Source organism: Carcharhinus amblyrhynchos, chromosome 7, assembly GCF_965287045.1.
Source record: "Carcharhinus amblyrhynchos chromosome 7, sCarAmb.v2.hapA, whole genome shotgun sequence".
NCBI classification, from domain to species: domain Eukaryota; kingdom Metazoa; phylum Chordata; class Chondrichthyes; order Carcharhiniformes; family Carcharhinidae; genus Carcharhinus; species Carcharhinus amblyrhynchos.
The window spans coordinates 53,050,393-53,074,160 of record NC_137330.1 but is presented as its reverse complement, the minus strand read 5'-3'; the positions used below and the strand labels follow the sequence as shown (position 1 = coordinate 53,074,160).

The following is a 23,768-nucleotide window of genomic DNA, read 5'->3' as shown; positions in this document are numbered from 1 at the left end:
CCAGATTCTTCCAGATAGCAAGCATGTGATCCTTACCAGCGTCAGTGGGCCAGAGTGATCACAGTGACACAGAAAATGCATCACTTTTTGTTCATTTTATTTGAATTCAGTTTCATTCAATAACTTGAATTGATATGGTAGTTTTAACATAAAAAAAATTCCAAGAAGCAGAATGAGATATCTCCCTCCTTTGTTCAGTACTTCCACTTTTCAATTAAAATGACGTTGGTTGGGAACACAGCCAAGGCATCTTGAAATTTCTGATCTGTTGAAGATCTGCAATTTTAAGGAGGAGATAGTGGCATAGTGGTAATAACATTGGACTAGTAATCTAGGGATCTAGGCTAATGCTCGGGGGATATGCGTTCAAATCCCTGCACAGCAGCAGGTGAAGTTTAAATTCAATTAATAAACTTTGAAATTGAAAGATGGTCTTAGCGACCATGAAACTATCATTGACTGTTGTAAAAGCCATCTGCTCATTATTATCTTTTAGGGAGAAAATCTCCCATCTGTTCCCGGTCCGGCCTACATGTGATGCCAGATCCACAGTAATGTAGCCCAGCAAGCTATTCCGGTCAAGAGCAATTTGGGACGAGCAACAAATGCTGGCTTTAACATCAACTCCCACATACCACAAAATATTTCTTTTAAAAGGAAGGAGGAATGTGCAGAAGGAAGTGCTACATCAGGTACACCTGCATTTCCAGAGGCATGCTATATTAAATTTTCCTTTGGAGTGAGTGAATTTGGTCATTAAGCCCCACTGACTCTCAAAGATCAATCTGCTACGTGAAATAGCATGCCTGCACAAAATTATTCAAGTCTATGTAGTTATAGTCTCCCAATTTGTCACCTGTGAATTTCCTCTCCCGACAGCCAATGTAAATATGATGAAAGATCAGGCGAAACTGTGACAAGATATGTAAATGGAGTTTCTAGAGATCCTCTATAAGTGTTACAACAGCTAATTGGGAAAAGGTCCAAAAATACTTCCAGCAAGAATGTCCATAGTTTGCTGGTCTTGCTTCTGCCAATTGTTTTGTTGGGAGGGGCTGGGTGGGGGCAGGAGGAAGAACTAGAGAAGAACAGGCATACCTGTTGTCACTGTGTATGTAACACCTCAGAAAACTTTGATCTTTCATCAAAACGCATCAACCTGAAATGTTAACTCTTTCTTTCCGCAGATGCTGCAAGACCTGCTGAATATTTCCAGCAATTTCTGTTTTATTTCAGATCTCTAGCATCTGCAGTATTTTATTTTTGTATTGATAAATCAATACTGTTCATTGCCTCAATGAAAATTTGTCCTACCGTCTCAGTCTCTGAATTATGGGATTTTCTCGAAGTCCTTCCCTTTTAATTGTAAAAATCGGTGAGTTTGCTTCATTGGGCAAATATTTAAGGGATTCGCTAAAAGAAACAAAATCATGTTAGGTTATAGGAACATAGGACTTAGGAACATGAGTAGGCTGATCTAGTTGCAGTCTCAATTTTGCTTTCCTATCTGTCCCCCGTAACTCCTGACTCCCTTGTCTATCAAAAATCTGTCTAACTCTTACCTTGAATAAATTCAATGACCCAGCTTCCACAGCTCTCTGGGGAAGAGAATTCTATATACTAAAGATTCTCCGAGTGTAAAAGGTTCTTCTCTTAAAAGCCTTATTTGTAAACTGTGTCCCAGGTCCTAGTCTTCCCCATGAATGGAAACATCCTCCCACTATCTACCCTGTCAAGTCCCCTCAGGATCTTGTATGTTTCAGTGAAATCACCTGTCATTCCTCTCAACTCCAACAAATATAAGCCCAACCTGATCAATCTTTCTTCATTGGATAAAAACTTCATTGCGACGATGAAGCTTCTCTATACTGCTTCTAATGTAATTATATATTTTTTTCCCCCATAAGGAGACCAGAATTGTACACAGTATTCCAGACGTGGTTTCACCAATGCCCAGTAAAATTGCAGTAAAATGTTCCTACTTTTATATTCTACTCCTCTTGAAAGAAACACCAACATTCCATTTACCTTCCTAATCACTTGCTGTACCTACACAGTGACATTTTGTGATTCATACACCAGGACACTCATATACCACTGTACCACTAAGTTCTGCAATCTCTTCCCACTTAAATAGCATATTGCTTTTGTATTCTTCCTGTCAATTTTCCCACATTATACTCCATTTGCCAAAGTTTTGTCCACTCATTTAACCTGATGATATCCCTTTGCAGGCTTGCTACCTTTTCTTGACTACTTACTTTCCTATCTTTCTTGGTGAAATTGACACATTTAGATAACATACATACAGTCTCTTCATCCAAATCATTAATGTAGATCATAAATAGTTGAAGCCCTAGCACTGATCCTGTGGCAGTTCACTTGTTAGAGCTTGCCAATCTGAAAAAGATTCACTTGTCCCTACTCACTGCTCCCTTTAGTTAACCAATTCTTTATCCATTCTAATACATTACCCCATACACCATGTTCTCTTGTCTTTGTGTAGTAACCATATCAAATGTCTTTTGGCAATCCAAGTACCACACATCTACAGGTTCCCCTTCATCTATCTTGTGCCAGGTGCTAATTCCTCAAAGGACTCTGATGAGTTAGTTAAACATGGTTTCCCTTTCACAAAGCCACGGTGACTCTGCCTGATCACATTATGATTTCTACATATCCTGTTATAATCTCATTACTAATGAACTCTGGCAATTTTCCTGTGAAAGATGTTAGGCTACCTGCTTTTTGTCTCCTTCATTTTTTAAATACAATATTACATTAGCTATTTTCTGATTCATTGGGAACCTTCCAGAACCTAATGAATTTTGGAAGATTATAACCAATGCATCTACCATCTCTGCAACTATTTATTTTGAGACCCTGAGATGCAGGCCACTTGGTCCTGGGAACTTGTTAGCCTTAAGGACTAATAATTTTCCCAACACCTTTTCCCTAGTGATGATGATTGCTTCAAGTTCCTCCCTCCTGTTCACCGTTTGATTTTCAACTATCTTTGGGAAATCTTCTAAGTCTTGTTGTAGAAGCCTTTTACAGCTAAGGCAGGCACAAATTATTTGTTCAATGCCATCACCGTATCCTTTTTATCATCAATTTCTCAGGTTCTTTCTACAGAGGAACAACACTAGCTTTAGTTACATTTTTCCTATTTAAATACCTGTAGAAACTTTCTTTTTTGACATTACTAACTAGCTTTCCCTCATACTCAACTTTCTCTGTATTTTTGGGTCATCCTTTGCTGGTTCTTAAAATTTGACTAATCTTCTGACCTACTACTAATCTTTGCAGATTTGTAGTGTTTCTTTCAATTTGCTATGATCCTTAACTTTATTCAACTACAGATGATACATCCTTCTCAAAAAGTATTTATTTCTTTGTTCAAAATCATGAGAAATTTACACAGAATGGAGAACCCAATAGCAGCATGAGCAGTATTGCTTTTTATATAGTGAGTGGCAAGGATCTAGAATGCACTGTCATGGAGTAAGGTGGAAGCAGATTCAATCATGGCTTTCAAAAAGAAATTGAATAAACACCGAGAGAGAAAATGTATCAGGCTATGGAGAAAGATAATGGGAGTGGGGCTAGCAGAGAACAGGTATGGGCATGATGGGCCAAATGACCATTCTGTCAACCTTTAGTAAGGTCAACAGTGTAGCAGAGAACAAGGCTTGGGATTCCCAGAACCAGAACATGCCCCGAATCTCTCTATCGGGAAACAGATTCCTGTGGTCAGACCACACACTCCCTGCTGTCAAATGATGTTTGTAAGGGAGGGTTTCAAACAAAACTATGGCATACAGAATTTTTCTTCAATATTTTACAAAATTACTAAATAGGCTACCTCGATCTGGAAAAACATATCCTTACATAACACTTTTATCTCAATTGGCTCAAGGGAAGGCTGAATTAAAAAGTGAGAAAAATTATACTTCTGTTGTACAGATCTTGGTCAAATCCCATCTGGAATGCACTGTTCATGTTCTGGCACTAAACATTAGGAATTTACATTATGGCTTTGAGGGAAGGTAGGGATATAACAGATTCGCCAGAATGGTATCCAGCTTAGAGACTTTGTGGCCAATACCTTAAATTAGGAACATTAAGACATGATCTAATTGTGATGTTTAATGGGAGATCTGGAATTTGGAATGTGGCCAGTGGTGTAAAACAGAAACTGGAACAAAGGCTCAAAGAGCATATAGAGGAAAGCATTCAGGGAAAATGTCTTCACCTTCATAGTTACACTTGGTGTGCTGAGCCTATAACTCATTTAGCCTCACAAATCATCATTAGCGAATGTGGTGTAACCAGGGAAGGAGTTACTAAATTGTAATATTGCTTATGCTAATGGGATGTTTACAATGAAAACTCTATCACAACTCATCGACAAACTTAGCTGGCATTGCATGTTAATTCAATGTACAGATGCCATAAAAATTTTGACAATGGGATTCTCAGAGCATTTTGAAATTGAATATTGTAAATACTAATGTGTAAACATGCAGATAGTTTTAATATTTGCTTTCTGTTCAAGTCTGAATTTTATAAATAAGTGATTCGACAGATGTAGTATATTACATGGAGTTCCTCATCAACAATAATAATTTGTAAAGTTATTACCTTTGAGAAAGAAAACTCCAGTCTTGTATTGAAGGCATCCACTGTGGAAATACCCATGGGGAGTAATGTTTCTCTCGACTTTTGGAACATAAAAAAAAATTTAGTTCAGTTATGTACTTTCCTATCTTGATAATTAAAAAAAAGTAAATGCAAGAAAAGAAATTGAGTTATTTGATTTTCACATTTTCAATAGTTAGACTATCTGCTCAATTACTTCAACCTTTTAACCCAATCCTTCCCTGACTCTCCACCTCGCATTTACTCTCATAGACTCCACCATGCCCATTGCATGATTTTCACAGTAACTTCATTGTGGTTTTTTTTTTGTGAGTCTACTTGTGACACTAATAAATAAACTTTAAACTCATGGCTACACATACTTGTCCTTTCTCCAATTTTCAGCTTTAATGACACTCCTTGAACACACACATTTTCCGCTCCTTGAGAACTGCCATCATGGCCTCCTCAAAATGCTTATTTCTAAATCTCTCCAAACATTGCCCCATATTTAACCACCCTTTCCTCTCAACCAACAAATGAATCATTGTCAGCCACCTTCAAACACACATCTGCCACTATTTCCAATTTAATCCCTTCAGTCTGTTTTACACCCTACAGTACCCAGAAAGTCTTGGGCTACTTAACAAATTACATAATTTATTTTACCATAAATTTCCTCAGCCTCTTCATGCTATTACACATGATCAGCCACTCTATCCTCCCCCATCAATTCTCTTCAATGATCAAATTCCACAAAGCATCCTTATTTAGCTCAGGTACCAACATATCTTCAGCAATTATTTTTCTTGTCCCTAGACAGTCACCTCAGGGGTGCTGCAAAGTTCTATCATTGGGCACCACCAATGTCTTGGTTACATGTTACTCTTCAATGACATCAATCACAAGCATGGGATAAATTTCCATACATGTACATATACCTGCAGCTCCATCTCTCCACCAAATGCCTGAATTACACCACCACCAATGTTACCAGATTAGTTATTTTACATCATTTTAGGAGAATATTCACCAACTAACCATTAGGTAAACTCTATCCTTGCCCCAGAATCCCTCTCTTTCCCGGATACTTCCTCAGATAAAAGCAATGTGTAATCAGGTTTAAATTTCGCTTAACTCTAATCTTCGGCTATTTCCCACCATGGCAGATCGGGAAACCTGTTAGAGGCCAGTGTGAAACTCATTCGCATCCCGTTAATGGACTCAAATGAATGCCTGACCACCCACACCCGATTCTGCGCACTACCAGCAGGAGAATACACCGTTATGAAACATATCTGGAACAACGTGACATGCAGAAGTTGCGATGCTGCTGAACAACGTCCGGGGATGCCTTCAGAGTTCAAGATGAAGGCCACTGGCAACCCTCGACCTGGAACACCATGGCAGTAGGTGGGGGGGCGCATCTGCAGGTGGACCTTCCAGATTTGAATGGGAGAGGGTTCCATCTTCCAATCTCAAAAATTCCTGGAAAATTAGCATCGTTTTCAAGCGGTTCATCTTCCAGCTCAAGTGTTCCCAGCAATCTGTCTTTATTTTCAGGAGGTTCACCTTTTTTCAATCGTGGTTAGGGATGTTTGGTATCTTTTCAATATGGCGGACTACACACCATCAGGCCTACCTCACCATCGAATATACTAAATTGCATTACTAATGGGGTCATGCCGGAAGATTTGGCATGTTTTCTTCCCAGTCTCTGCTGCGGGAAACACTCCAGCTCCTATCACGCCATGGGATTTAGTCCCAGGATGGGAGAATTCTGCCATCTGTTTCTCTCCACAGATGCTGCCTGACCTGTTGAGTACTTCCAGCACTATTTCCCCCAAGATTTCCAGCATCCACAGGATTTTGCTTTTGTATTACTGCTTAATTCTAACAGGTTTCACTCTGTCAAACCTCATTTCTTGCTCCTCACAAAACCATTTACCTTCCACTTCCTGCCTGCATTCTGATTGCTCTGTACCACTAGTGAAAACCTGTTCTCACACCCTTGTTTCCTCTTAACCCAAATGCATTAAGTTTAAAATGCTCATTCTCGCACTCAATTCCCTCCATGATCTCTTAATTCTGTTGATGCAACCTCAAACAGCATTATGGTTTGGTTGCTTCTGCATTGACGCCAATGATTTCCTCACCAGCCTTCTGAATTCTGCATTACATTCATTCTAATGTATAACATTCTGCTGTCTTTAGTCATGACTGAAATGTCTATGGCCTCTACTCTCACCAAGCCTCTCTGGAGGCTTCATTTCCTCCCTTGTTCAACCTTCCCCCCCACCAATGTACTGAATTTAAAATGTTCACACTAATTCATAAACATGTCCACTTCCTCACTGCATTCTACCAGTGTACAACTTTCAATTCCTCTGCTCTGCCCTACAGGCATTAGGCCACACAAATGAGTAAAGTAGAAACCTAATATCCATTAAAGGACCCTTTTGAGAAATTAGTCACAACGAGGGGGCATGTGGTGGGTTTCAGGATTCACCAAGGATCTCTAATTTGTTTAAGAAACACCACCTTGTGGACCCAGGAGGAACAGGAGTGACACTGGGTGAAGGTATAGACAGATACCTTTACATTTAGGATACAAATGAAGGATAACACTAATAGGTAAAGTTGTAGAAGACAAAGGAAAGTAAGAAAAGCATCTATGGGCATTCAAATATTGTGAATGCTTTAAACAGTTCACTTACTTCTCAGCACTTATAAGGAACAAAACACAACTAGTACTGATATAGTATCAGCTACATAGTCAAATATCCCAAGTCCCAAAAGAGATTTGTATATTAGATAAACCGACTACATTTTCAAAATCTAAAATATAATCACATCTGTAGGTGTATTATCATAGTTTACTTGTTTATTTTTGTAATCAAAAAAGGAGCCCTGAGACTTACTGTTTTCTTGTAATTGTTGTAGCTTCCCACACTGGTACCATTATTGTATTAGGAAGGCCATTTGCAAAGTTCCCAAATAGCCGACGTTTTGTACTGCAGAATTGTTTCTGAAAATAAAATACTTAGAAGTTATTTCTTTAAAGACACTTCTTTCTATAACATCCAATATTCAGATCAAAAGGCCCCCAAATAAAACTAGTTCAATCATCAAAATTACACTAACCTCAGCCTAAGCTCTGTATGTCAAGGACATGTCATCTCTGATACAATAAATTACACTGAGGATTTAATCTTGGCTTCTTCTAAAGAGATTTATTAAAGTGACAAAAGGCACACTTTGTGATGTTGTATGTGAGGAAGAGGGGTTTTGTGGTCCAGTGGTAGCTTCCCCACCTCTGGTCCAGAAGCTCCGGGTTCAAGTCCCACTTCAGGACTTGAAGGCCATGGAAGGTATGCGCTTTATGTGGCCAAACAGGTTGATTATTAGCCTGTAAATCCTTCCAATATGCGTGATGGTAGGCGGTAAAGTGTGGGAGAAGTTTCTGATCAGCCACACTGCCAAAGATAATGGCAAACTTCTGCAGTACTCTGCCAAGCGTAATCACAGGCCAGTCCAATTAAGCCACCAACACCCTCGTAGGGCATTGTACCTGAAGGAGAAGCATGCTCGAACAACACAATATCTAATCAACAGAAATTACTTGACTTGCATCATATAACTACTGTGTGCAGACTGACAGAATTAGTCTATCTTACATCATTAAAAACACCCATAATTGAATTGCCAAAACATTACTGTTTTCCTTTCAGCCCTTTTTGAGGCATTTTTCTCAATTTAGTCATGCTATAACTGAGTTGGAAATACTTAATGGTGACATTGTTGTCAAAGTCAAATCAAAAAGGTCGCTGCCACCTTCTTAAATTCTGTAAACTCAAAGGAATAATCTGAATTGAAGCTCTTGAAAACACCCATTGAAGATGATCAAAATGTGCAAAGCAGATTAATGGCAAAGGCAACGGATAAACCTGACAACGACTTGTTCGGCACTATAAAAACCTTTATGGCAGACTATTATTCTCCGAGATTAATTTAAGAAAGCTTCTAATTAGTTATGGTCTCAAAACAGGCAACACAATGACTATCAAGAGTTGGAATGATTCCAACAGAACAACGCCACTAATAATTCAAAAAGTCATAATTCATCTTTAACTTACAATGCCAAGGAAATGGTGACATTTCCAAGCTACCAAGGAAACCACAGTCAACACGTTAAAAAGCCATCACCTATGGACAAGCCCTGCATATAGAGGATCTGGTCAGATGAGGAGGATCGCGACAAACACCTCCAGACGCTGAAAGATGCCCTCATAAGAACAGGATATGGCGCTCAACTCATCGATCGACAATTCCAATGCGCCACAGCGAAAAACTGCACCAACCTCCTCAGAAGACAAACACAGGACACAATGGACAGAGTACCCTTCCTCGTCCAGTACTTCCCTGGAGCAGAGAGGCTACGACATCTTCTCCAGAGTCTTCAACACATCATTTATGAAGACGAACATCTCGCCAGGGCCATCCCCACACCCCCACTTCTTACCTTCAAACAACTGCACAACCTCAAACAGACCGTTGTTTGCAGCAAACTACCCAGCCTTCAGGAGAACGGTGACCACAACACCACACAACCCTGCCACAGCAACCTCTGCAAGACATGCCAGATCATTAACATGGATGACATCATCTCACGTGAGAACACCATCCACCAGGTACACGGCACATACTCTTGCAACTCGGCCAACGTTGTCTACCTAATACGCTGCAGGAAAGGATGTCCTGAAGCATGGTACATTAGGGAGACCATGCAGACGCTATGACAACGGATGAACGAACATCACTCGACAATCACCAGGCAAGACTGTTCCCTCCCTGTTGGTTAACACTTCAGCAGTCATGGGCATTCGGTCTTTGATCTTTGGGTAAGCGCTCTCCAAGGCTGCCTTCACGACACACGACAGCGCAGAGTCGCTGAGCAGAGACTGATAGCCAGGTTCCGCACACATGAGGACGGCCTCAACCAGGATCTGGGGTTCACGTTGCACTATCTGTAACCCCCATGACTTGCCTGGGCTTGTAAAATCTCATTTACTGTCCTGTCTGGAGACAATACACATCTCTTTAACCTATGCTAATGCTATCTCCACTCACATTGTCTGCATCTTTAAGAATTGAATAGCAGGTTAGCTGCAAAGACTTGCATTCTAATCAGTATTCTGTAAACTGTGTGTGTCTTTATATGCCTTTCCCTGATCAGAACCCTCCACACGCCTGACGAAGGAACACCGTTTCCAAAAACTTGTGGGATTACTATCAAATATACTGGTTGGACTTAAACCTGGTGTTGTGAGACTTCTTACTGTGTTTACCCCAGTCCAACGCCGGCATCTCTACATTATGAAAACATTGCCCGTAGCCATTGATATTTTTGTTGCTGTGTATCAGAGCTACTGATATGAAGTTGAAAAAGTTCTCAAATTTAACTCAGAAGCAATAGTAAAAATCAAAACATTTTGTACAGGTGATGGTGTTGAATTAGCAATCAGATGTTTGTAAATTTAAATTCCACCATGGCACAACTTGAAACATAACTCAACACCTGTGGCAGTTTGTGGGCTAGCACTGAGAAAAATACTCAACATGAAAGCTGCCAGAGTGTTAAGAAAACTCAACTGGTTCACTGATGCCCAGCATAGAGGGAAACCTATCAATCAAGTTTTATAGTAGGTGATTGATTTTTAATGCATTCTGAAGCCACCCAATTGTAAACATCATAAGACCACTCAACCATCGAGTCTGCTCCGCCATTCAATCATGTCTGATACTTTTTTTCTCATCCCCATTCTCCTGCCTTTTCTCATAACCTCTGATCCCCTTATTAATCAAGAACCTATTTATCTCTGTCTTAAAGACACTCAATGATCTCACCTCCACAGGTAAAGAGTTCCACTGATTCACCACTCTGGCTGAAGAAATTTCTCCTTATCTCTGTTTTAAAGAATCGTCCCTTTAGTCTGAGGTTGTGCGTCATGGTTCTAGTTTTTCCTATTAGTGGAAACATCATCTCCACATCCATGTCCACTCTATGCAGGCCTTGCAGTATCCTGTAAGTTTCAATAAGATCCCCCCTCATCCCTCTAAACTCCAACAAGTACAGACCCAGAGTCCTCAACTGTCCCTCATATGACAAGCTCTTCATTCCAGGCATCATTCTTGTGAACCTCCTCTGGATTCTTTCCAAGGCCAGCACATCCTTCCTTAGATACGGGGCCCAAAACTGCTCAGAATACTCTAAATGCAGTCTGATCAGAGCCTTATACAGCCTCAGAAGTATATCCCTACTCTTGTATTCTAGCCCTCTTGACATGAATGCTAACATTGTATTTGCCTTCCTAAGTGCCGATTGAACCTGCACATTAACATTAAGAGAATCTTGAACAAGAACTTCACTTTGTGTTTCTGATTTCTTAAGTATTTCCCCATTTAAAGAATAGCTAATGCCTCCATTCCTCCTTCCAAAAGTGCATAATCTCATACTTTTCCACACTGTATTCCATCTGACACTTCTTTGTCCATTCTCCCAGCCTGTCCCCCTGCTTTCTCAATATTACCTGTCCCTCTACACATCTTTGTATCATCTGCAAACTTAGGAACAGTGCCTTCAGTTCCTTCTTCCAAATCGTTAATATACATTGTGAAAAGTTGTGGTCCCAGCACCGACCCCAGGCACACCACTAGTCACTGGCTGCCTCCTGAAAAAGACCTCTTTATCCCCACTCTCTGCCTTCTGCCAGTCAGCCAATCCTCTCTCCATGTCAGGATCTTACCCTTAACTTATTTAACAGTCTCCTATCCGGAACCTTGACAAAGAAAGGCCTCCTGGAAATCTAAGTAAATCATGTCCACCAGTTCTCCTTTATCTAATCCTTATTACCTTCTCAAAGAACTCTAACAGATTTGTTAGATATGACCTCCCCTTGACGAAGCCATGCTGATTCAGTCCTATTTTATCATGGACTTCCAAATACTCAGCGATCTCATCTTTAATAATGGACTCTAAAATCTTGCCAATGACTGAAGTCAGGCTAACTGGCCTATAATATCCTGCCTGCTGCCTCCCTCCCTTCTTAAACAGCATTGTTACATTATCTACTTTCCAGTCCTCTGGGACCTTCCCTGCCTCCACAATTTCCTCAGCTATCTCTTTTTCAACCCTGGGTGTAATCCATCTGGTCCAGGTGATTTATCCACATTCAAACCTTTCAGTTTCCCCAAACCTTCTCCTTAGTGATGGCCACTACACTCACCTGTGCCCCTGATTCTCCAGGAGCTCTGGCATCCCACTGGTGTCTTCCACCGTGAAGACTGATGCAAAGTATCTATCCAGTTCCCTTGCCATTTTTTAATTTCCTATTATTACTTTTCCAGCCTCATTTTCCAGTGGTTCAATGTCTATTTTTGCCTGTCTCCTGGTTTTTACATATTGAAAACAAAAACTCTTCCCATCTTCTTTTATATTACTAGCTAGCTTATACTCATATTTTATCTTCTCCCTCCCACCATTTTTTTTTGGTGTCCTCTGCTCGCTTTTAGAACATAAGAACATAAGAAATAGGAGCAGGAGTAGGCCATCTAGCCCTTCGAGCCTGCCCCGCCATTCAATAAGATCATGGCTGATCTGTCGTGGCTCAGTTCCACTTTCCCGCCCTCTCCCCATAACCCTTAATCCCCTCTCTTATCAAAAACACATCAACCCGCGTCTTAAAAATATTTAGCGAGGTAGCCTCCACCACTTCAACGGGCAGAGAATTCCAGAGATTCACCACCCTTTGAGTGAAGAAGTTCCTCCTCAACTCCGTTCTAAACCGCCCCCCTTTTATCTTGAGGCTGTGCCCTCTAGTCCTACCATCCTTTCTGAGCGGGAAGAGTCTCTCCACCTCTATCCTATCCATCCCATTCATCATCTTATACGTCTCAATGAGATCTCCCCTCATTCTTCTAAACTCTAACGAGTACAAGCCTAGTTTATTCAGCCTCTCCTCATAGCTCAACCCCCTCAACTCCGGTATCAGCCTAGTAAACCTCCTCTGCACTCCCTCCAAGGCCAAAATATCCTTGCGCAGGTGCGGCGCCCAAAACTGCACACAGTACTCCAGCTGCGGCCTCACCAATGCCCTATACAGCTGCAGCAAGACCTCCCTACTTTTATATTCAATCCCCCTTGCTATGAAGGCCAGCATCCCATTCGCCTTCCTGACTACATGCTGCACCTGCAAGCTGGGTTTTTGCGACTCATGCACAAGGACCCCAAGGTCCCTCTGCACCGTCGCCTGCTGCAGTTTTTCGCCACGTAAGTAATAGTCCTTCCTACCATTATTCCTACCAAAGTGGACCGCCTCGCACTTGCCAACATTAAATTCCATTTGCCATTTCCTGGCCCATTCGCCCAGCCTATCTAGATCCTTCTGCAGACTCTCCACACCCTCCGCACAATTTGCCGTTCCCCCAATCTTGGTGTCATCAGCAAATTTCGACACCCTACACTCGGTTCCCTCCTCCAGATCATCTATATAAATGGTAAAAAACTGAGGCCCCAGCACCGACCCCTGAGGCACTCCACTAGTCACCACCCGCCAATCCGAATAGCACCCGTTGACCCCCACTCTCTGCCTCCTATTTGACAACCAATCCTCTATCCACGCTAACACCCTACCCCCAACTCCATGTCCCTCGACCTTCTGCAATAACCTCTTGTGAGGTACTTTGTCAAACGCCTTCTGAAAATCCAGAAAGACCACATCCACTGGCTCTCCTCTATCCACCGCCCTAGACACATCCTCATAGAACTCCAGTAAATTTGTCAGACACAACTTCCCTTTAATGAAACCGTGCTGCGTCTGCTCTATCAAGCAATTCCCTTCAAGATGCCTCGCAATTTCCTCCTTAATGACGGATTCTAACATTTTACCTACCACAGATGTTAAACTAACTGGCCTATAATTCCCCGCCTTTTGCCTGGCACCCTTCTTAAACAACGGTGTAACATTAGCCGTTTTCCAATCCTCCGGCACTTCCCCGGAATCCAGCGACATCTGGAAAATAACCACCAAGGCATCCACTATCACCTCCGCCATTTCTTTCAGAACCCTCGGATGCATTCCATCCGGCCCTGGGGACTTGTCCACAATCAGCCCCTCCAGTCTGTCGAGCACCGCCTCTCTAGTAACAGTAATGTCATTAAGACCCTCCAGTCCTACCACCTTTCCATCACTAACACCCGGCAAATTATTCACATCCTCCTCCGTGAAGACAGAAACAAAAAAGTTATTCAATACCTTAGCCATATCCCCATCCCCTACCACTAGGTCCCCTTTCTCATCCTCTAAAGGACCAACGTTCACCCTAGCCAGCCCCTTCCTTTTTATATATTTATAAAAACTCTTGTTATCCTTTTTTATATTAAGCGCTAGCCCAGCTTCATAGTTTCTCCTACCCTTCTTTATCAACTTCTTTGTCAATCTTTGTTGACATTTAAACCTCTCCCAATCCTCTTCTCGCCCACTACTCTTAGCTCCTCTAAATTCCTCCGCTTTTAATTTAAAGGCTTCCTAATAACCCTGGCCACTTTGTATGCTTTTTCTTTTGCTTTTATGCTATCCTTGACTTCCCTTGTCAGCCACGGATGCCTTAACCTCTCCTTAGCATGTTTCCTCCTCCTCGGGATGAATTTCTGTTGTGCCTCCAAAATAACCCCCAAAAACTCCTGCCATTGCTGTTCCACTATCTTTCCTGCTTTGCTCCTTTTTCAATCAACTCTGGCCAGCTTCTCCCTCATGTCTTTGTAGTTATCTTTATTTAATTGTAATACCATTACATCTGACTCCAGCTTCTCCCTCTAAAACTGTAGGGCAAATTCTATCACATTGTGGTCACTACCACCTGAGGGTTCTTGCACCTTAAGTTCCCTAATCAAATCTGCCTCACTACACATCACCAAATGCAGAATTGTCTTTTCCCTTACAGGCTCTGTCACAAGCTGCTTCAAAAAAACCATCTCTTAGACATTCCACAAATTCCTTTCCTTGGGATCCATTACCTACCTGATTTTCCCAGTCCACCTGCATACTGAAGTCCCCCATGATTATTGTAATATTGCCTTTTTTACATGCCTTTTCTATTTCCTGATTTATTTTCTGTGCCACATCCTGACCAGTGCTGGGAGGCCTGTACATAACTCCCATCAGGTCTTTTTACCTTTGTGATTCCTCAACTCTACCCACAGAGATTCTATGCCTTCTGATCCTATATTGCTTCTTGCTATCGATTCAACTTTATTCCTTTCTAACAATGCAATCCTGCCCCCTTTGCCCATCTGCTGGTCCTTTCAATAGGACACATATCCTCGGATATTTAGATTCCAGCCCTGACCCCCTTGCAGCCATGTCTCTGTGATGCCCACAACATCGTACCAGCCAATTTCAACGTGCACAACAAGCTCATTTAACTTGTTCCGTATACTGCGCGCATTTAGGTACAACACCCTCAGTCCTGCATTGACCATCTCCCTCTTCATACTTGTCACCCTATTTGCTTTGCCTGAGGTTGAATTCCTGCCATCTTCTGTACTCTCGGTTCTATAACGAAACATAACAAAACTCTTCTGAGCCCTCGGCTCCTTTTACCAGTTGAAAGTCCTCATCATTAACCTGCACTTCTACTCTATCCTTTAACTTTGATGTTCTAATTCTCCATACACCCCACCCCCCCACCAACTATTTAGTTTAAGGCCCTATCACAATTGCTTCAGGGGTGAGCTGTAAATGTGATGATGCCAATATTGTCCACATCATAAGAAATAACGCCTTTGTCTGCCTCATTGCCACGGCCATGGTTTTCTTATGGTTTCAGTAGACACAGGCAGTCCAGATCTCCTTGGAAGAAATATCGGAAATACTTTCAGTGGAAGGGGTGGCAAAGGCTTAAGATCTCCAAGGACATGCTTTGTGGTTTCCCGTTTACCAATGCGCACTTGCTGCCGGTTCAGGGCTGGATATGCAACGTATTTATGAACTTAAATCTCCTATGCACGTGACAACTGCAGACTCACAGTCAGCACAAAGATAACAGAAGACATGCATCAACCTTCTCCAGGAAAGCCATATTTCAAGCCCAAAGTTTCAATCCATGACAAGAACCTGTCAGCAAAGGATAAATTCACTTAAATCAGCAGCACGTTCTCTCGGCCTGTCTATGTTGGTGATAAGAGACATGCAAGAATTGCCGAAGCAAGTGTAGCCTTTGGCGGGTTTTGAACGTCTGTCTGGGAATGAAGAAAAGTGTGCCTTCCAGATTGAAAGTCTATGAGCAATAACTATGTCCACTCTGGTCTACGCGTGCAGTATTGCCAATTGTGTCAAGCATCATGCCAAGAATATCAACCACTTTCACTTGAGCTGCCTTCTGAACATCAGATGGCTCAACAAAATACCAGACACTTAGGTGCTCACCTGAGCTGGTATGCCAAGTATCCTCATAACGCTGAGACAGGCTAATCAAGGCACCTTAAGAACATAAGAACATAAGAAATAGGAGCAGGAGTAGGCCATCTAGCCCTTCAAGCCTGCCCCGCCACTCAATAAGATCATGGCTGATCTGTCGTGGCTCAGTTCCACTTTCCCGCCCTCTCCCCATAACCCTTAATCCCCTCTCTTATCAAAAACACATCAACCCGCGTCTTAAAAATATTTAGCGAGGTAGCCTCCACCACTTCAACGGGCAGAGAATTCCAGAGATTCACCACCCTTTGAGTGAAGAAGTTCCTCCTCAACTCCGTTCTAAACCGCCCCCCTTTTATCTTGAGGCTGTGCCCTCTAGTCCTACCATCCTTTCTGAGTGGGAAGAGTCTCTCCACCTCTATCCTATCCATCCCATTCATCATCTTATACGTCTCAATGAGATCTCCCCTCATTCTTCTAAACTCTAACGAGTACAAGCCTAGTTTATTCAGCCTCTCCTCATAGCTCAACCCCCTCAACTCCGGCATCAGCCTAGTAAACCTCCTCTGCACTCCCTCCAAGGCCAAAATATCCTTGCGTAAGTACGGCGCCCAAAACTGCACACAGTACTCCAGCTGCGGCCTCACCAATGCCCTATACAGACGCAGCAAGACCTCCCTACTTTTATGTTCAATCCCCCTCGCTATGAAGGCCAGCATCCCATTCGCCTTCCTGACCACCTGCTGCACCTGCAAGCTGGGTTTTTGCGACTCATGCACAAGGACCCCGAGGTCCCTCTGCACTGTCGCCTGCTGCAGTTTTTCGCCATGTAAGTAATAATCCTTCCTACCATTATTCCTACCAAAGTGGACCACCTCGCACTTGCCATCATTAAATTCCATTTGCCATTTCCTGGCCCATTCGCCCAGCCTATCTCGATCCTTCTGTAGACTCTCCACACCCTCCGCACAATTTGCCGTTCGACGAATCTTGGTGTCATCAGCAAATTTCGACACCATACACTCGGTTCCCTCCTCTCACCAAAGCAAATCTTCTATGGAGAACCCGAAGCTATGGCACACAATAATGGTGGCCAAACAAATTGTTTCAAGGCCACTTTGGAGACTTTGCTTATGAGTTTTAATATTGACTTTGAATCCCGGGAGAAGTTCGGGCTCTGGCACAATCAAATAAAAAACCTGTCCGCCTCTTTCATAAACAAGAAAATATCAGAGGCAGAGAAACTGCAAGGAGAAGAAATCTTCGGCCAACAACTCGTTCAAAGTTAAACTGCCTGCGCTATCCTATTTGAAGTGGAACCTTCTGGGCACAGATGAGCCATAGCAGTCACCTCGTACCCACCAGAACCCAAACAAACACCACAGATGATGAACATGATCATCGTTGCCTTGGAAGATGAACAAGAAGAAAATCCCATTGAGGATGAGGGAGGTCAGTGAGGAGGAAAGCAGACATCATAGACTGATCAGATCTTTGACTAATTTCCTGAGCTGCTTGCCATTGCTTTTCCAAAAAAAAGTGGACTGGATTGCACCAAGGAAAAGCAACACTGAAGAAAGAAAGACTTAAACTTTCCTCATGGAGCTCGGAGGAGCAATCCAGCTCCTCCTGGTACTACAAGAGAAGCAAAAAAAAATCTTAAATAGCCTCTGGTGGTGAGAAAATTACATATTTTCCATGCTAAAAGCAGAATATTACTGTAGGGGAACTAATGGAGTGTCAACATACATGATCTGCATATATAAAGCCGGGATCTTTGGGTGATATTCTTGCCAACTCAGAAAACAGCTCAATGTTGAAGGTGGCAATATCTACGCAGGATGTAAAGAATAGGCCACCAGGACAATTTTAACTCCTTTCACACACACTCTTACCAGGCAGCTAGTCTTAAAATTACCCCGACTGTGTCCATACCATCCAATAAATTATTAATATTTCCAGTCTGGTCCCAAAACATTAAAATACACTGGGGACAATTGTGTGAGATTCTGCTGCATGCTCAGAATATAGCATCCTAAGTCACCACTTAACATACATGCAACGGTTACATGCAGATGGCTACAGAAGTGGACTGCAATCTAAATAACTCACATTTACTGAACTCCTTCTTTGCTTCTGCCCTTCCCCATCGTGAGAGTCATCCAGGTTCAATTCAGAAACATCACTGAACATTTCAACTTCACTCAATTCTTCTTCTTCCTCCTGCTCCTCCTCTTCCTCTTCTTCATCAGTTATTCCATCAGAGACCACAAAATCTTTGTCATCTGACAAGTCATCAAAAACATCATTGATTTTTTTCTTCTTCCTCCCTCTTCTTTGTTTAGGGGAGCACTGTTCGGACTGTGATTGATTCGTGGGTTGGTCTGGTTCATTATCATTTGTATTGCAAGCCACATCATCTACTTTATAAGTAGGTGATTTTATTTCCTCTACTATTTCATGCAGGTAAAGCAAGGCACTGAAAGAAAACACAATGCAACTTAATAGGTAATCTAAAGACATATTAACAGTAGATAACACAGACAAGTGCAGGCTACTTTATAGGATGATACATAGCCTGCTATCTTCCATCACATTCCCCAATCATTCTCCTCCCACCCGTATCCACCCTCAACCAAGCAATTACATCATATGTACAACATAAGCCAAAGTATGACTTTAAAAATACAATGCAATTTAACCTATGTACTATTTTGGGAAAAGGTCAAACATACAGAAGATAAAATAATGTTCTCAAAAGGATAAACCAAGTGGCCCAATAATTGACAGGTTACACGGACACACAGAAACAAAAATTAAACACTACAATGCATTAAGAGGTCAGCATATTGTATCGGGAAATAACTCATTATAAATCTGTAATCCTTCCACATTGTGGGTTATTAATCTCAGTTGTGCGGTAACCATCAGAGCCAGTATCAAGCAGAGATAAAGTGTTTGCAACAGAGTGAAACAGTCAATCACCTTGTCACTTTCCAGAGACAGTTTTAGATACCGGAGACTGATTCTGGATAGTATATAACATGACAAAAGGAAGTAAACACATCATAAGAAAAAAAAAGATGGCCATGTGATGTAACAGAACCTACTTCAAATTAAACTCAGACTCTAGATGTTACAAAACGGTTCTTAATATGATACTAATTGGCAAACACTTGCAGAAAAGCCAGAGAAACATCTCAATAAGCAGAACTGTTCAGACAGTGGAAATAGGCCAGAGTGAACTTTAATCTTACTCTAACGTACGTTATCATATAACAAACCAATTATGGATGCGTAAGAGTGTTCAGATCCATTTTGGTTTAAACATCCATTTTAGGGGATGCAATGGACTAGTGGTATTATTGCTTGTCTATTAATCCAGAAACTCAACTAATGTTCTGGGGACCCGGGTTGAATCCTGCCACAGCAGATCATGAAATTTGAATTCAATAAAAAGTATTTGGAATTAAGTGTCCACTGATGATCACAAAACCATTGTCGACTGTTGGAAAAACCCATCTAGTTCACTAATGTCCTTTAGGGAAGGAAATCTGCCGTCCTTACCCGGACTCACCTACATGCGACTCAGAATGTAGTTGACTCTCAACTGGCCTCTGAAATGGCCTTGCAAGTCACTCAATTGTATTGCAGCATTTCAAGAAGGCAACTCACCACCACCTTCTCAAGGACAGCTAGGAATGAGTAATCAATGCTAGCCAGCCAGTGACACACATGAATGAATTAAAAGAATTACAAAGTATACAAGTGACTTTCAAATGATGCAAGGTTTTCGCATCTTCTACTCAAGAGTTCAAATCAGGTGTTAATCAATATGGGGATTTTCAAATATCTGTGCTAGATTTAATGCCAATTAGTTTGAGCCAGTGGTGCTTCTATTTACACTATTTAACTTAAAAGTAATCTTTCAGATTTATCATTTGTATAATCTGCAATCTGTATGTCTAGAAGGTCCCCTCTTGGATGCTTTCAAACTTGAAAACCTTGCATTTCTTTGGGCATCTAACATCAAGAGTCGTCTTCAGGCTCTCACACTACTTCCAAAACTTGAATGCATTCCTTTTGTCTCTGTGATGAGCACAAAACTGTACAGTTCAATCTTGACTTTCAGATTTGTATGGAGTTTATCATTCTAATAGTTTTACTGAATGATGTTTTGCGTTCGCTGGACATACTTATATCAAAAGTAATAGGATTTTGTTTAGTGGTAGCACTCTCACCCGAGACAGAAGCTTGGGGATTTGGCCTACTCTAAGAGTTTCAGCACACACCCAGGTTGATACTTCAGTGCAATACCCAGGAAATGCTGCATTGCCAAAAATTTCAGTTTTTGGATGGGATGCTACATGGAGGCCCCAGCTGCCTGTTCAGGTGTAAGTATAAGATCTCACAGTACTATTTGCAAAGGGGACTGATTTCTTACTTCTTAACCAAAGCACAGTAACTGGTCACTTATTCCATTAGTTGTTTGAAGGACCTTGTTCTGAGCATATTCTTCTACATAACAGTGATTTAAAAAATAAATGTAACTGTGGGCTCTGACAAGCTTTGGTGTAATAAGCATGATGAGATGTTACATAAATGCAAGGTTTTCAAAATTTGTCTTTAACTCCTTCCCAGAGTACGGCTAGAGCTCAGGGGTGAATGCTGCATCTTATGGAGCCCATGCGTCATCATTTTTTCCTTCCTTTACGTAGCAGGTTCAATTTGTAGCAGATATTACCTGTCAAAGTTCTAATCACTTGCACGTTCTGTGCAATTGCTCTGTACCACTCTTGATTCTATGCCATATTTTATTCAGCAAAGTGAATGCTTGACACAAGGGCAACACTCTGATCTTGAATCAGTAGGTTGTGGCTTCAAGCAACTCTCCAGGACTTGAATCATAACCTTTTGTGACAGTTCTGAGGAACACTTTCACTATTTCAGATCAAACATTAAATGGAAGCCCTGTGATGTAAAATATCTCATAACACTGTTCAGAGGGGAGCAGAGGAGTTCTCCATATGTCATGGCCAACAAGCATGGGTTTCCTTCAGGTGCTCCTGTTTCCTTGCACTGTCCAAATATGTGCAGGTTAGGTGAATTAGCCATGGTAAACGTGCGGGGTTATGGGGATTATCTCCTTTTTACCACAGTGCTCCTACACAATGTTAAAAGGTGGACGTAGCTGTTACAAGGGGACATAACTATAAGGTTCATGGCGGGAGATATAGGATGGATGTCCGAGGTAGATTCTTTACTCAGAGAGTGGTTGGGGTGTGGAATGCACTCCATGCTGTGATAGTGTAGTCGGACACTTTAGGAATCTTCAAGCCGTTATTGGATAGGCACATGGAACGCACCAGAATATAGGGAGTGGGATAGCTTGATCTTGGGTTCCGACATAGCTTGGCACAATATCGAGGGCTGAAGGGCCTGTACTGTTCTATGTTCTAAAGAGATTCTCCCTCCTCTTGTGATGCTTCTTTGTACCAATTAGCTACCTGATTGTTCCTGGCAGGTATATGGGGCTGGTGCTTCATTCGAGGAACAAACTCTACTGCGCCTCAGAGGTGAGCACACCTCACCTGGTACAAATTTTTTAAAATTCTGTGAAGGGATAGAGAAAAAGAGAAGAAAAAGTAATTGCATCTTCAATTGGGACAGGAACTGGGACTTGGAGCAGAGGTTCCTTTTGGAGCCAGGATTATAGTGACTAAGACCCTCAGGGAGACAGCAGCCAGAATCAAGCACATGCAGTTTGCAGTAAGAACCAAAGCACTCACACTTAACATCTAAGGCTCGCATTCTTACAGCAGTAGTAACGAAATACTACATTGTCAGAGGTGCTAACTTTTAAATGAGAAGTTAAACCAAATCTGTCCTCGAGAGAGCAGGGAGTTCTTCTAGTGTCTTGTTAATATTTATCCTTTCATCAGCAGCACCGAAAAACATTTATAATCATGCCTTTCATGACTCAGGAATGTGTCAAAATGCTTTAAAAGCAACATAATACTTTGGAAATGTAGCCACTATCATAACATAGGAGAGCCTGGATTACGTGCTCAAGTCTCTGCAGTGGGGTGTGAACCCAGAACTTACTGACTCTGTGGTAAGTGTACTAGCAACCAAGCCACGAGAGATAACCTGAGAGACCAAAAAGGAGTTGTATTCACAAATTCTTTTGTTTTGTACAAATGGTTTATTTATTAGTGTCACAAGTAGGCTTACATTAACACTGCAATGAAGTTACTGTGAAAATCCTCTAGTGGTGTACAATTTGTTTAATAATTTGAAAATCAAAGTCACTTTATGACCTAAAAACAACTTACATTGTGATTTGCAGCTTTAATCTTTGAAAGCATGGTTATGTAGCCCATTGCTGATTGTGAGGTCTTGTGTGCAATATGGCCTCCTTCTCCTACATTATGATAGCATTACATTGCTTTTAAAGTATTTTTGACACATCCTCAGCTCATGAAAGGCAATGATTACAAATGATTTCCCCTCATCTTCCCTTTGTTTAATGGCAAATGGTGGCTTAGTGGTAATGTCACCAGACTTGTAATCCATAAACACAGGTTAATACCATGGGGACACATGTTTAAATCCTACCATGGTAGCTGGTCAAATTTAAATTCAATTAATTAAAAACAAATCTAGAATTAGAAAGTCTCAGTATCGGTGATATGAAATTAGCACCAATTATCGTAAGAACTCAGTTCTTCACTAACGTCCTTTAAAAAAACAAAGAAGAAAGGAAATCTACCATCCTTCCCTGGTCTGGCCTACATGTGACTCTAGACCCACAGCAATGAGACTGATTCTTAAACGCCCTCTGATGAATGTGGCACAGTGGTTAGCACTGCTGCCTCACAGCGCCAGGGATTCAGGATCAATTTCAGCCTGGAGTGTGATTGCCTGTGTGGCGTTCGCATGTTCTCTCCGTGTCTTCATGGGTTTCCTCTGGGTGCTCTGGTTTCCCCCCCACAGTCCAAAGATGTGTGGACTAGGTTGATTAGCCATGCTAAATTGCCCCTTAGTGTCAAGGGGATTAACAGGGTAATTGCATGGGGTTACGGGGACAGAGCCTGGGTGGGATTGCTGTCAGTGCAGGCTTGATGGGCCAAATGGCCTCTTACTGCACTGTAGAGATTCTATGAGCAAGCCTCTCAGTTGAAGAGTAATTAGCGATGGCAAAAAAATACTGGCTTTGTCAGTGACAACACATCCCACGAAATTAAAAATGTTTGAAAATGTTAACTTTGGTTGAAAATTAGGTAACAGTAATTTTTGCCTGAGCACAGCCTACGGTTAGCTAGCGCAGATTAAAAGCACATGTTGAAATTTCACATTGCTACAGGGAATAACTCCATCCCCTTTAGGATGAATTGCTGTTGTGTAAAATGCAGCATAAAATACAACTGAAGTTCAAAACCAGGAAGTTTATAATGGGGGAGTATAAATGGGAAGCTGAAAACATTTATAATTCTTTTAAAAAAAAAATTCCAGAAAACAAATTTAATGTTCTAGGAAATCAGCTTGATAACACTGCAATGGTTTTGTTCATATTAGTATGAAAATTATGGTCATCATCTCCATTTGCCAAAGCATTCAAGCATAGCAAGTAGCATATTCCACGTTTTTGCT

The 23,768-nt window shown here is 41.6% G+C and overlaps 1 protein-coding gene across 1 annotated transcript in view; it reads right to left on the bottom strand.

Moving 5' to 3' along the window:
- gtf3c2 (general transcription factor IIIC, polypeptide 2, beta) overlaps window positions 1–23,768 on the bottom strand; it is a 97,766-nt gene that overhangs the window by 67,202 nt on the left and 6,796 nt on the right. The window contains exons 3-6 of the mRNA XM_080192313.1: window positions 18,228–18,594; window positions 7,563–7,669; window positions 4,645–4,722; window positions 1,315–1,413 (exon numbers count right to left, since the gene is read on the bottom strand). Coding sequence (XP_080048439.1) covers window positions 1,315–1,413; window positions 4,645–4,722; window positions 7,563–7,669; window positions 18,228–18,594 — 651 coding nt within the window. The remainder of the gene's footprint in view (window positions 1–1,314; window positions 1,414–4,644; window positions 4,723–7,562; window positions 7,670–18,227; window positions 18,595–23,768) is intronic.